At 39.0% G+C, this 11,880-nt stretch overlaps 1 protein-coding gene across 4 annotated transcripts in view; it reads left to right on the top strand.

Moving 5' to 3' along the window:
- Positions 1 to 11,880, top strand: part of LOC126336991 (sorting nexin-6) — a 68,449-nt gene that overhangs the window by 52,485 nt on the left and 4,084 nt on the right. For all 4 annotated transcript variants that reach the window (XM_050001231.1, XM_050001228.1, XM_050001229.1 and 1 more), the window contains one exon: positions 4,321 to 4,384. In XM_050001231.1, coding sequence (XP_049857188.1) covers positions 4,321 to 4,384 — 64 coding nt within the window. The remainder of the gene's footprint in view (positions 1 to 4,320; positions 4,385 to 11,880) is intronic.

Below are 11,880 nucleotides of genomic sequence, written 5' to 3'. Positions count from 1 at the left end.
AAAGCTTTCTTCTTTGTACCTTCAATTGCGTCTGGACCGAAGGTCAAGTTCCCATGGGTTGGCGTGATGCCGTTGTTGTTCCTATACCCAAACCTGGGAAGGATACACCCCTTCCTTCTAGTTACCGCCCCATTTCTCTTACAAGCTGTGTCTGTAAGGTGATGGGGCGCATGGTTAACGCTCGGTTAGTTTGGATTCTTGAATCTCGACGGCTACTTACCAATGTTCAATGCGGCTTTCGTCGCCGCCGCTCCGCTGTTGACCACCTTGTGACCTTGTCGACATTCATCATGACCAACTTTTTGCGTTAGTGCCAAAAGGTAGCCGTGTTCTTCGATTTGGAGAAGGCTTATGATACCTGTTGGAGAAGAGGTATCCTTCGCACTATGCACAGGTGGGGTCTACGCGGTCGCCTGCCCCTTTTTATTAATTCCTTTTTAACAGATCGAAAGTTTAAGGTACGTGTGGGTTCCGTATTGTCTGACGTTTTCCTCCAGAAGAACGGAGTGCCTCAGGGCTCCATCTTGAGTGTAGCCCTATTTGCCATAGCGATCAATCCAATTATGGATTGCATTCCACCTAATGTCTCAGGCTCTCTTTTTGTCGATGACTTTGCGATCTACAACAGTGCCCAGAGAACATACCTCCTGGAGCGCTGCCTTCAGCGTTGTCTTGACAGCCTATACTCATGGAGTGTGGCTAATGGCTTCCGGTTCTCTGAAGAGAAGACAGTTAGCATCAACTTTTGACGATATAAAGCGTTCCTTCCACCATCCTTACAATTCAGTCCTGTTGTTCTCCCATTCATGGAAACAACTAAGTTTCTAGGGCTCACACTGGACAGGAAACTTTATTGGTCTCCACACGTCACTTACTTGGCTGCCCGTTGTACACATTCCCTTAATGTCCTCAGAGTTCTTAGTGGTTCATCTTGGGGAGCAGATCCCACTGTCCTGCTTTGTTTGTATCGGTCCATGGTCCGATCAAAGCTGGATTATGGGAGCCTTGTCTACTCATCTGCTCGGCCATCCCTCTTACGCCGTTTAAGTCCTATCACCATTGGGGGTTAAGTCTTGCGACCGAAGCATTCTACACTAGTCCCGTCGAGAGTCTTTATGCTGAAGCTGCCGAATTACCATTGACCTACCGGCGCGGCGTACTGCTTTGTCGGTATGCCTGCCGGCTGTTGTCAATGCCCGACCACCCCTCTTATCAGTCCTTCGCCGATTCTCTCGACCGTCAGTATGGGTTGTACGTGTCTGCCCTGCCGCCCCCTGGAGTCCGCTTTCGTCGCCTGCTTCGACAATTGGATTTTGCCCTCCCTACCACCTTCAGAGAGGGTGAGAGCCCTACACCACCTTGGCTCCAGGCTCCGGTTCATATTCATCTCGAGCTCAGCTCGCTCCCGAAGGAGGGTACTCCGGCTGCAGTGTATTGCTCACGGTTTGTCGAACTTCGTGCACGACTTGCCAGTCAGACCTTTATTTACACTGATGGCTCCAAAACTGACGATGGTGTCGGCTGTGCCTTTGTCGTTGGGGCCGTCACCTTTAAATACCCGCTCGTCGACCAGTGTTCCAGTTTTACGGCCGAGCTTTTTGCTCTCCATCAGGCCATTCAGTATGCCCACCGCCACCCGCCATTCATCGTATGTACTCTGCTCTGATTCACTCAGTGCTCTTCAGAGCCTTGGAGCTCCATATCCGGTCCATCCCTTGGTGCAACGGATCCAGCAGTCCCTCCATTCTTTTGCTGATGATGGCTTTCCTGTCAGCTTTCTGTGGGTTCCCGGCTATGTAGGAGTGCCTGGTAATGAGGCTGCTGATGCTGCAGCCAAGGCTGCAGTCGTCCTGCTGCGGCCAGCCTCCCATTGTGTCCCGTCATCTGACATTAGTGGGGTTGTTTGGAAGAGGCTTGTGTCATTGTGGTGGAATTCTTGGTCATCACTTCAAGGAAACAAGCCCTGGGCCGTAAAACCATTCCCAACTGTTTGGACAACCTCCTCTCGACCATCTCGGTGAGAAGAGGTCCTTCTGACCAGGTTGCGGATTGGGCATTGCCGGTTTAGCCACCGCTACCTGCTCTCCGGTGACCCAGCCCCGCAGTGCCCTTGTGGTCACGCATTGACAGTGCGCCATGTTTTATTGTTGTGTCCCCATTTTAGTCAATCTCGTGTTGTCCTGTCTCTGCCATCTACTTTACAGGATATTTTAGCTGATGACGCTCGAGCAGCTGCTCGTGTTCTTCATTTTATTACTTTGACTGGCTTGTCCCAAGACATCTAACTCTTTCACTTATTTTATCTGCATCTTTGTAAGAACCTTCTGGTGTTCTCTCCCCCCCCCCCCCTCCCCCCTTGAGTTTTACAAATTCTATGTGCTCTTAAAATTGTGACTGGGCACTAATGACCTCAGCAGTTGAGTGCCCTTAAACCTACAAACAAACAAACAAAAAACCAGAAATGAGGACCCTTCTATTTCAAGAATATAATCTGTTGTCCCATTGTCCTTTGGTGTCTGTTCCTTTCAGTTCTTCAAGAATCAGGGTACAATGGTCTTTCCAACTAATTGCTCTAAAGCCGTGGATACAAAGGATCTCCGACTGGTCAGGATCACCTTTCTTTACAGAGACATGACATTTTTAAGACAAGCTGACGACCGTTAACAGAGCCCCCTGTTTTTATCAAATGAGCCTGCCTTGACTGCATTTTAAAATGTAGCGACTCATTGAGCAGTCTCCAGGCCAGGAATGAACTGTCTGGCTGTCTGGATAGAGACACAATTATTCGCTCCATTTTCTTTGACGTTCCAGCTGCAAGTAAGGGCTCTGCAAACCCTGAGTTGGAGCATTGGGTGGACTGCTGCCACCTGTAATAAACTCCATACTATAAAGGAGATTGCTGCTGTATGGCAATCTTCCTTCTGTTCCTCCTGAAAGGAATTCATTGCGTTTCATCTCTGCATGAGTCATATCGGTCACTATTTTATGTGACAGGTCAATTCTGCATTGTGGTTATGGAGTTTTGCTGATAGTTGATCATGGCCCCCTCTTCCTGCCTGTCCATGATAAGCACTATCTTCTGAATTCTTTGTCTCATGTTGATGGATGACTGACTGACAATTGAACTAGTTCTCCATTTTTCTCCATGCCTCGTTTTTATTCTCAGATATGTTATAAACTACCTTTGGAGGAGTGTGGGTTGTTGGGGGATCATTGTGCCTACTCCCACAACCCCGGACCACAGGGATCTTCACCCTTACATCCTTGCCTGCTGCTTCTGTCAGTCCTTTGTTTTCACTGCTTTAGGGCTGTCAGCTCTGTCTCTGCTGCTCCATGTTTCTAATTTTATGATTACCACTATTGATTAGTGGAGGTTGCCTCCTCTTTAATGCTTTGCCAATGATGGACTGGGGATGGAACAGCTGTGGGATGGCCTGCCTCCTTTGCACACAGAGTTTCAGGGGACATCCATGTGCACCCTTAACTATTTCATCTTGTTTTATTATGAACATTAAAATTGATGTCTATTACATTCTCAGTATTTTCCTTTTTACTTTTCTGGATTTTTTGAGTATAAGGCATTGTTTACTCTGTAGCTGTCTTTGCTCTTAACTGAGTTGGCAGAGTTAGACATGGTTGGGGTTTCTCTCTCCATGACTGAGCTTAAGTGACCACTCTGTTGTATGTATCATGCAATCTGTATACTTTTACTTCCACAAAAATAATTATTTCAGGTCTGGCATCATTATTGCCTTCAGCTCCCCATTTACACTGCTCCTACCTATTTCTTTCAACGTTCCTAGTGGACATCACTACTTCCAGATGAATGAGCCCTTGTCTGAGGGACTGATGACCTCACTGTTTCATTCCTCACCCCAATCAACCAACCAACAGTTGAATGTGTTGTATACACTAATAAATTGTAAATAAGTATTGACTGTTTATGTTCATGTGAAATAGTACCTTCCTATAGTCTCTGCTTTTATGCCTAGGTGCCCATCCAGGGGCAGTGTCTGCTTTGCCTTCTTTTCTGTTAACCTACCAGGTCAGTTCACACTGATTATTTGTGCCCTCTAAGTAATACAAGACTTACTGACAAGCTAGAAAACTTGTAATGGGATTACAAATGTTAAATTAATTGTAAAGTGACTAGTTGTAGTTTTCAAGTGCCAAATGATGATATCCTTGGTTTGAAGTAATGTTTCACCATTAATTTGCTGGTGTTTCCTGAACTCTGGCAATGAGTAATGTTTTTTCTTTGTATTTGTTAAAATAAATTATAGAATTGTAAGTTATCCAAGAAAAAATATTTGTTTTTAGGCAGAACTGGTGCAACAGCGTGCATGTGAAAAATTTGAGCAGATGTCTGAGAAGGCTAAAGAAGGTAATTCTTAATTTTTACTCTCATGTTACATAAAATAACATTACATTTGTACTTCCATGTTACATAAAATAACATGACACCTACCTATGTAGGTTGCCATTTTTAAATTTTTTGTGTTGTTTTTTCCTGTCCTTATGTGCTTATATCTTTGTCTTTAGCAGTAGAGTGAAATTTCATCTTTTTAGGCTAGTGGGCCTTAAATTTCAGTGTGCTTTACTAAGTTAGTCATTTGTTGTGCCTTTCATTTACTTTTAAAACACTTGATCATCTGTGAGGAATTGACACCTTATCTACTCGTGGTATACAAATATCTGCAATTTAGGCAAACTAAAACAACAAAGCATCTATGAAATGGAGTTGTAACTTCAAAGTTTTTATGGGATTTTCATCTTCTGGATACTTTTGTCTATCTTTAGCGCACAGTTTCCATTCTGAATTTGTGTTGACATGCATAATTAATATCCATTTCTTGATGACTTTTCTCTGGGTTTGAGCTCCCAGAATTATGAAAATATGTATTTTTAATGCTTCTTTCACAAACTTAACTGATAACCATGACAGCTATCAAAGTGCTATGTGATGTGAGTAAAAGCAGCTCAAACTATACATCTGTTTTCTCAACTGCAATAGCTATGATGATAGGCTCAGTTGCACAATCTTGCATTTGACATTATTGGGATGAAACAAACAGCTAAACTCTGAAAAACCACCTGAGAATGGTTTTCTATTTAAACCATAAAAAGAACTCTTTAATTACTACACTATGGATTTTGTGGCTCTTGAAAGTGGACACTTGCCAGAAAATGGTTGAAAAAGTACACTGTCTTAATAACATGTTCGATGTTGCCCCTTTTACAGTCAAAATATAGTATTCACATACAAAATAAAAGTAGACTTTCCAAAGTATATTCATGTTGGAGTAGCATTTTACAAGAAAATGTTTCCATAGCAAAACAGTGACTCAGAGTATTGTATGCTCACATCACTGTTCAAATGTTGTAGATTTTTAATATCAGGAAATGTCATTTCTATAGATTACACAGGCCAAAGATGGAAAAAATTTTTTGTTAAAAATACCTTATTTTTATATTTTTCTGAATGGGAAATCCAAATATGATACTTAAAAAAACTGTATCACCCACCATTTCTTAACATTTTACAGTTAAATTTATTATATTGAACAATTTTTAAAAGAATTTATCAGCTTTTATACAGTTAAAATAATTTAGAAAGGTGTAATGAATGTGATGACTTTGGTAGCACTGCTGGAAAAAATGGATTCTGTTTTTGTGTTAACAGATGTTTTGTTTACTGTCAGCATAACCTCACTGTCCTGTTTCCTGTACAGTTGCTCAGTACAATGTTTGATTGTGGTTGTAAAAGCTCTGCTGACAGTTTTTGTTATATTTGTGGTGAATTTATGATTAAACAAACACCAAAGAAACATTACAGACTTCGAACAAAGTTTATCTATCATACTTAGGATCTAAACTTGGTGATAAAGATAAATCTTGGGTGCCGTATAAGGTGTGTGTGTGTGTGTGTGTGTGTGTGTGTGTGTGTGTGTGTGTGTGTGTGTGTGTGTGTGTGTGTGTGTTGAAGATATGAGAAAATGGTCCAAAAAGGAGAAACTATGATATGGAGGTAGCCAAGAAATCATTCCAATGATTGCTACTTTTGCAGTGTTGGTATTACTGGTCATAATTCGGGAAAAAAAGAAGGTAATAAGCTACCCTAACCTTCTGTCTGCCATCTGACCAGTAGGGCATGAAGATGATTTGCCAGTTCCTGAACCACCAGATGATTTAAATTCTATTCCAAAAGAAGTATTTTCTGATGTATAATCTGATTTAGATGAATGTGGTGGTGGTGGTGGTGGTGGTGGTGGTGGTCCATTATAATACAGAAAGTTATAAAGCCCAAATTGTTTACTGAGACCGAGCTTAATGATTTGGTTAGGGATCTGGGCTTAACGAAAGAAAAAGGTGAATTGCTTGGCAGTGAAATAAATAAAAAAAATCTGTTGGAACTAGCATATACATGTATAGAAAGAGAGAGCAGCAAGTTTCCAAGTTTTTTTTTTAAAAAGATGTTTTAATGTATTGCTCAGATATTCCTGGTCTGATGAATGAGTTTGGTATTGAATACAAAAATGAAGACTGGAGGCTGTTTATTGATTCATCCACAACTATTTATAGGCTGTTTTATTACACAATGGTAACATGTATGCATCTATACCTGTTAGACATTCCATAAATATAAAAGGAATCCATGAAAACCTAAAAATAGTGCTAAATAAAATAGGCTATTCTGCTCATGGTTGGATGATATGTGGCGATCTAAAAGTAACATGCATGCTCCTTTGTAAGCAAGGTGGCTTTACCAAATTTCCATGCTTAGTGTGTGAATGGGGCAGTAGGGCTAGAGATCAGCACTGATGCAGAAAGAACTAGCCCGTGAGGGAGTCTTTAAAACCTGGTGAGAAGCACATTCTAGGTAAAAAACTTGTAGATCCAAAAAGTGTACTCCTGCAAACTCTTCATATAAAGTTAGGGCTAATGAAACAATTTGTAAAGGCTTTGCTAAAACATGGACCATGTTTTAAGTATCTCTGCCAAACGTGTCCATACCTTTCGGAAGCTAAACTAAAAAAAGGCATCTTTGTTGGACCTGAAATTAGAAAAATTGATGTTTGATGTTAACTTTGAATCCACAATGACCTTAAATGAGAAAGCATGGGCATCATACGAGCAAGTTGTTACAAAGTTCTTCGGATATGAAAAAGACCTAGAATATGTTTCTATTATAGCTACAATGTTAAAGAAGTTTTAAACTTTAGGATGTCTAATGAGCCTGACAGTTCACTTTAATAGTCTCGTTGATTACTTCCCAGACAATATGGGAGATGTTAGTGAGGAGCAAGGAGAGCATTATCACCAGGACATTAAAGTGATGGAAAAATGCTACAAAGGCTGCTGGAACACCAACATGATGGGTGACTGGTCACTTCACCGAGTTCAGTGAGTGACTCATCTTTGAAAAAGCTACACAGAAGCTTCAAAGAAAAAAAAGAGAGAAAATACAAACCAATTTCAGCTAACAAGTGAAACCTCTATTAACACATCATTGTTTTAAGTAGCTTACTGTAAATACAAACGATGCTTGTGTTGTAACAAAGCATTTCATTAATTTCCCCATTTGCCATATAGCATAGGGCTTTTATACTTAACAATAAAAAGCATATTGCTCGAAAACTTTGGGGGATACAAAAAAAGGCTAGATTTGGATTCAGCTCATAAAAATCTATAAAGATCAGCTATCAAAGTAAAAAAAGTATTTAAAAAAAATTGTAGGCCTGTGTTGTGGATACATTCTGTTTCAAAGTTGTGGTGAATCTTTAGTCCAGGTTTGAAACATGGAAATTTCCTAAAATTTTGCTTTGTAATCTTGCAGGACAAATAGTAAATGGAGGAAATAGTTGACGCTTAGTTTTTTGACTTTACTATTTATTTGGTTCAAAAACAAAACTGAAAATTTTGACAAAGGATTTGGCTGTTGACTTTAAACTTTCCCAGCTGGTTTAAACTAGTCCTAAATGAACAACAGCAAATAGGGCAGATATGTTGGGACTTGTGTGCCTAGTGATGTCATAAACATGAATTTAAAAAATTAAAAGGATCAGATTAAAGTCCAGAGGAATGACAGATATAGTGATTCACTTGTATGGAAAATGCTGCTCATTTTAATTTGGAATGCCGAACTTGTACTAGAGTGATACGGTGTGTAGCTCCTACTTTATAGATATTAACATAACCAGCTTATTTGCTGTCATTCGTGGTCTAATTTTTCAAGTTGGTTATGAGACTCTAGACTGGTCTAAGAGAGTAGTTGGCAGACTGAGGCCCATGAGCCACATACAGCTCTTCGGCTCCTCTGGTTTGAACACAATTGCATTGTTCATGTGTGAAAGACTAGAATTTGTAGTTAAAAATCCAGATCCCTGCAGTTGGAAATTTTGCCTGTCTCTATGAAGTGATCTGCTTCATGGTTTAAGAGGCTGCTAAGAGAGGAAAACCACACACACACACACACACACACACACACACACACACACACACACACACACCAAATACATCAAATACATTAGAAGTTACTTTATTGACGCATCTGAAGAGAAATGTGGAATTTTTAAGAGCAAATGAGACATTTTAAAAAAGGAAGTTACCAATGTCTGCTAAAACAGTGATAGGACAGTCAAAATGTCATCCAGTTTAACCAGCCAACAAGTTGAAGATCAAATGATTTCACCTTTATCAGTAACAGTTGCTGACCCTTGTGACATAAATTATACAATGCAAGTTTCATTTTTTGTAAGGTTTATGTTGTCTGCTGGTATTGCAGAACACCTTTCAGGATTATTTCCACTCAAAGGTCAAACACATGGAGAGGAAGTAGGACAACCTGTGACTGAGTACATTTCATTCTATGAAATTCTCATTGTCAGTTTCAATGGAGAAGGTAAAAAAGTATGACCACCTTAAGAAACGGGTTTGTTACAATTTTGAAGGAAAAAAATTAACGATGATACTCTTAGCTTTACACCATTCATCAAGAAGCACTTTGCAGGCAGACATTTCTGGAAGAAACTTGTGAAATCATGGAATTGGAGATTAAGTTTATAAACTCCATTATAGCTAAATCTCTTTATGATTAACAGTTAAAAAATTGATTAAAATAGTGAGTGGCTATGCATGTCTTCTGCTGTGTGACTTGGTATGTTGGTTTTCGGGAGAAAGAATTTTGGAAAATTTTGCCTTTCTCATTAATAGAAAACAAAGTTTTTCTCCTTCGAAAGTGTCTTCACTATCCAGAATAAGTAGGTGAAAAAAAATTTATTTCATGGTGCAAGGTAAGTTTCATCTAAATTGGCTTAATCATAAACTACTGGGGAAAGTAAACACATTTTTTTTTTTTTTTTTACATTTGAAAGCAAATTCTCTCTTGTTAAAGATCATGAAAGCAAAACACTGATAAACTTTCAAAGCTTTTTGAAACAGTGCTATGGCATAACTCTGATATTGACTTTTGATATTCAAAGAGAGCACTTTTAAATATAAGGGAAGCATTTCTCAACCTTTTCAGAATTTCAGAAATAGCAAAGGGACATAAGCATTCAATAAAAATTGTCTGAATTACATTTTGCAGCTGTAATATTGGCAACTTTGAAATGCAGTTTCTGAATTTAAAAAAGAATTGCTTGTTTTTAAATGTCTTTGTGCTGATAAAGAAATATTGGGGAAAAACAAATGTGAACTTAGTTCATAGCACAAATGGCCTGCTTTGAAATACTTGAAGAAAGACATGTTGATCTTTAACACCTGAAATTGTGTTCCTGACCCATATAATTATCCAAAAAACTTATTTTTTATTTATTAAATAAATTACAAAGTTTTATTCAACATACCAATTGTTACACTAAGACTTAAAACTTCCAAATAGATTTCAAGTTAATATTAGGGATTATGGTGTAGAAGAGAGCTACGTCAAAGATTGGATGTACTGTATAGAGGATGCATGATGGAAGGTAGATGAAACATGTATAAGATGAGTTTGGAAGGGAGATTTGGAGGGGGTCGACCTCGATGAATGCACCTCATATTGTGGACTTTCTTTTAGCAAAGGCCAGCTTAGGAGTGTCCTAATTATGTTAGTGTACCTACCCATTCATTTTAAGTTTAAAGAATTTCTCTGGACAAATTTCAATTGTTGTATTGTTATTAGGCTCGTTTGACTAATAAGTTAGCTAACTATTAGTCTTATAATACCTGCAAATTTTTTGGTGATTGAAGAATTTTAAAATTCATTTTAAGAACTCAAAAATTACTCAGTTTGGTGTCATGCTGATGAAGTGAATGTTTGTTTATGAGCCAGTCATAAGTTTTCCTATACTAGTAAAAAAGAACCTTATTATGATGTCATGTTGATCAGAAGTTGTGTATAGAGCATTTTTACCTTCTGCATTTCCATGAATGTATTGTTGTTTTCACCCTTACACCTGACAATAAATTAGTGGGATAAATACACTAACATCATATAAATCAATCCTATTCCATTTCAAGCATGTCAGTTTATCACTGAAAGGCCTGTCTCTTATCTACATATTGTACAAAGTCCACAATGTAAAAAACAATTCTGTGTTGCCCCTCTCCCTTTTTGATGATATTTAGAGGTAGGAGTGTAACTTAATGCAATAGAATAATTCTTGGGTTCAAACTCCAGTATGAACTTAGGGTATGTTCCGTGTATAAACTATCTGTATTCTTTGTCAAAATAGTGCACATAGTTCAGTCCCCATGAACTTAATTCTGCAGGGTAAGAGAGAAAAAAATTAGTTGAAAACTGAGTCGTATGAGGAGATTTTGCCTCAGACAGAAATGATCTGTGGCACATAGTGACTGATATTTAGCTTTGATTTGTTCTCTGCAGAACTCCTCACATCAGTGGCAGCGTTTCCATAGTATGTAATGGTGAAATGTTAACACTGCAATTTGAACCCAGAAATTTTTATACTGTTTAGCTGAACTGCTGGTGAACAGAATTTTAGTTAGTGGAATCTGTCAGATACGTAGCATAGATTTAGGGATGAATTTCCACATAAAATTGTACTTCCAACAGAAAGACTGATTTTTGAATATTATTTTTTAGTTGGGTTATCCTAATTTTAGTGAAATGGAGCAATTGCATCTTTTACATAACCCTGTTATGAAAGTGCTCTGGACCAGTATGCCTAAGATCACCCAGTGTCACCCTCTGTTGGGACCTATATTGTCTCTTGCTATGCCCTGAGATAAGGAAAGTCAAACCCAAAATCCTACCTTCATTATCTAAGGTAATACTGTCACCTCCACCATTCTTAGTCGTCTCATTCAACCCTGCTCCCAATTTGCCATCGCATGGCTTGTTTCCCTATGTGGACAATCCAGGTGCAAGACCTCCCCTTCACACATTCACAACCTTCTGTTTCAGTCCTGTTACAGAATTTCCTGTCCCATAAAAGGCAGGACCATCCCTTCTCTCCCCCATCTCCCCCCACCATGTCCTGTGCATTGCAGAACAACATTGGCTTTGAAGCTAATGAAGCCTGTATTTCCTCATGTTCGTTTTAATCATCTCGCAGAAATAAACTCATTACACATGTGACAACATGCACTATCTAATATGGTCCAAAATGCCACATATAGAAATGGGGGTTATACCGGTTCTCATACCTCGGGTTCTATTGGTAATAGAAAAGTAAGATCAAGTGTTTCGGATAGCCATTGGGCTAAGGCCCATTGGTATATGCAACAGAAAGATCTTAGTGTCACTATCTTACAATGAAGGGTCAATGTATGAATATTACAGACCACCACCTGCTTAGACCAATGGAGCAAATCAGTTAGTTCTTTTGCATTGGTTGTGATCTACAGCTGGCTTCATGGGACATACAGAGGCAC

This window comes from Schistocerca gregaria, chromosome 2 (genome assembly GCF_023897955.1).
Source record: "Schistocerca gregaria isolate iqSchGreg1 chromosome 2, iqSchGreg1.2, whole genome shotgun sequence".
In the NCBI taxonomy this organism is placed as follows: domain Eukaryota; kingdom Metazoa; phylum Arthropoda; class Insecta; order Orthoptera; family Acrididae; genus Schistocerca; species Schistocerca gregaria.
This window is presented reverse-complemented; position numbering and strand designations above follow the sequence as displayed.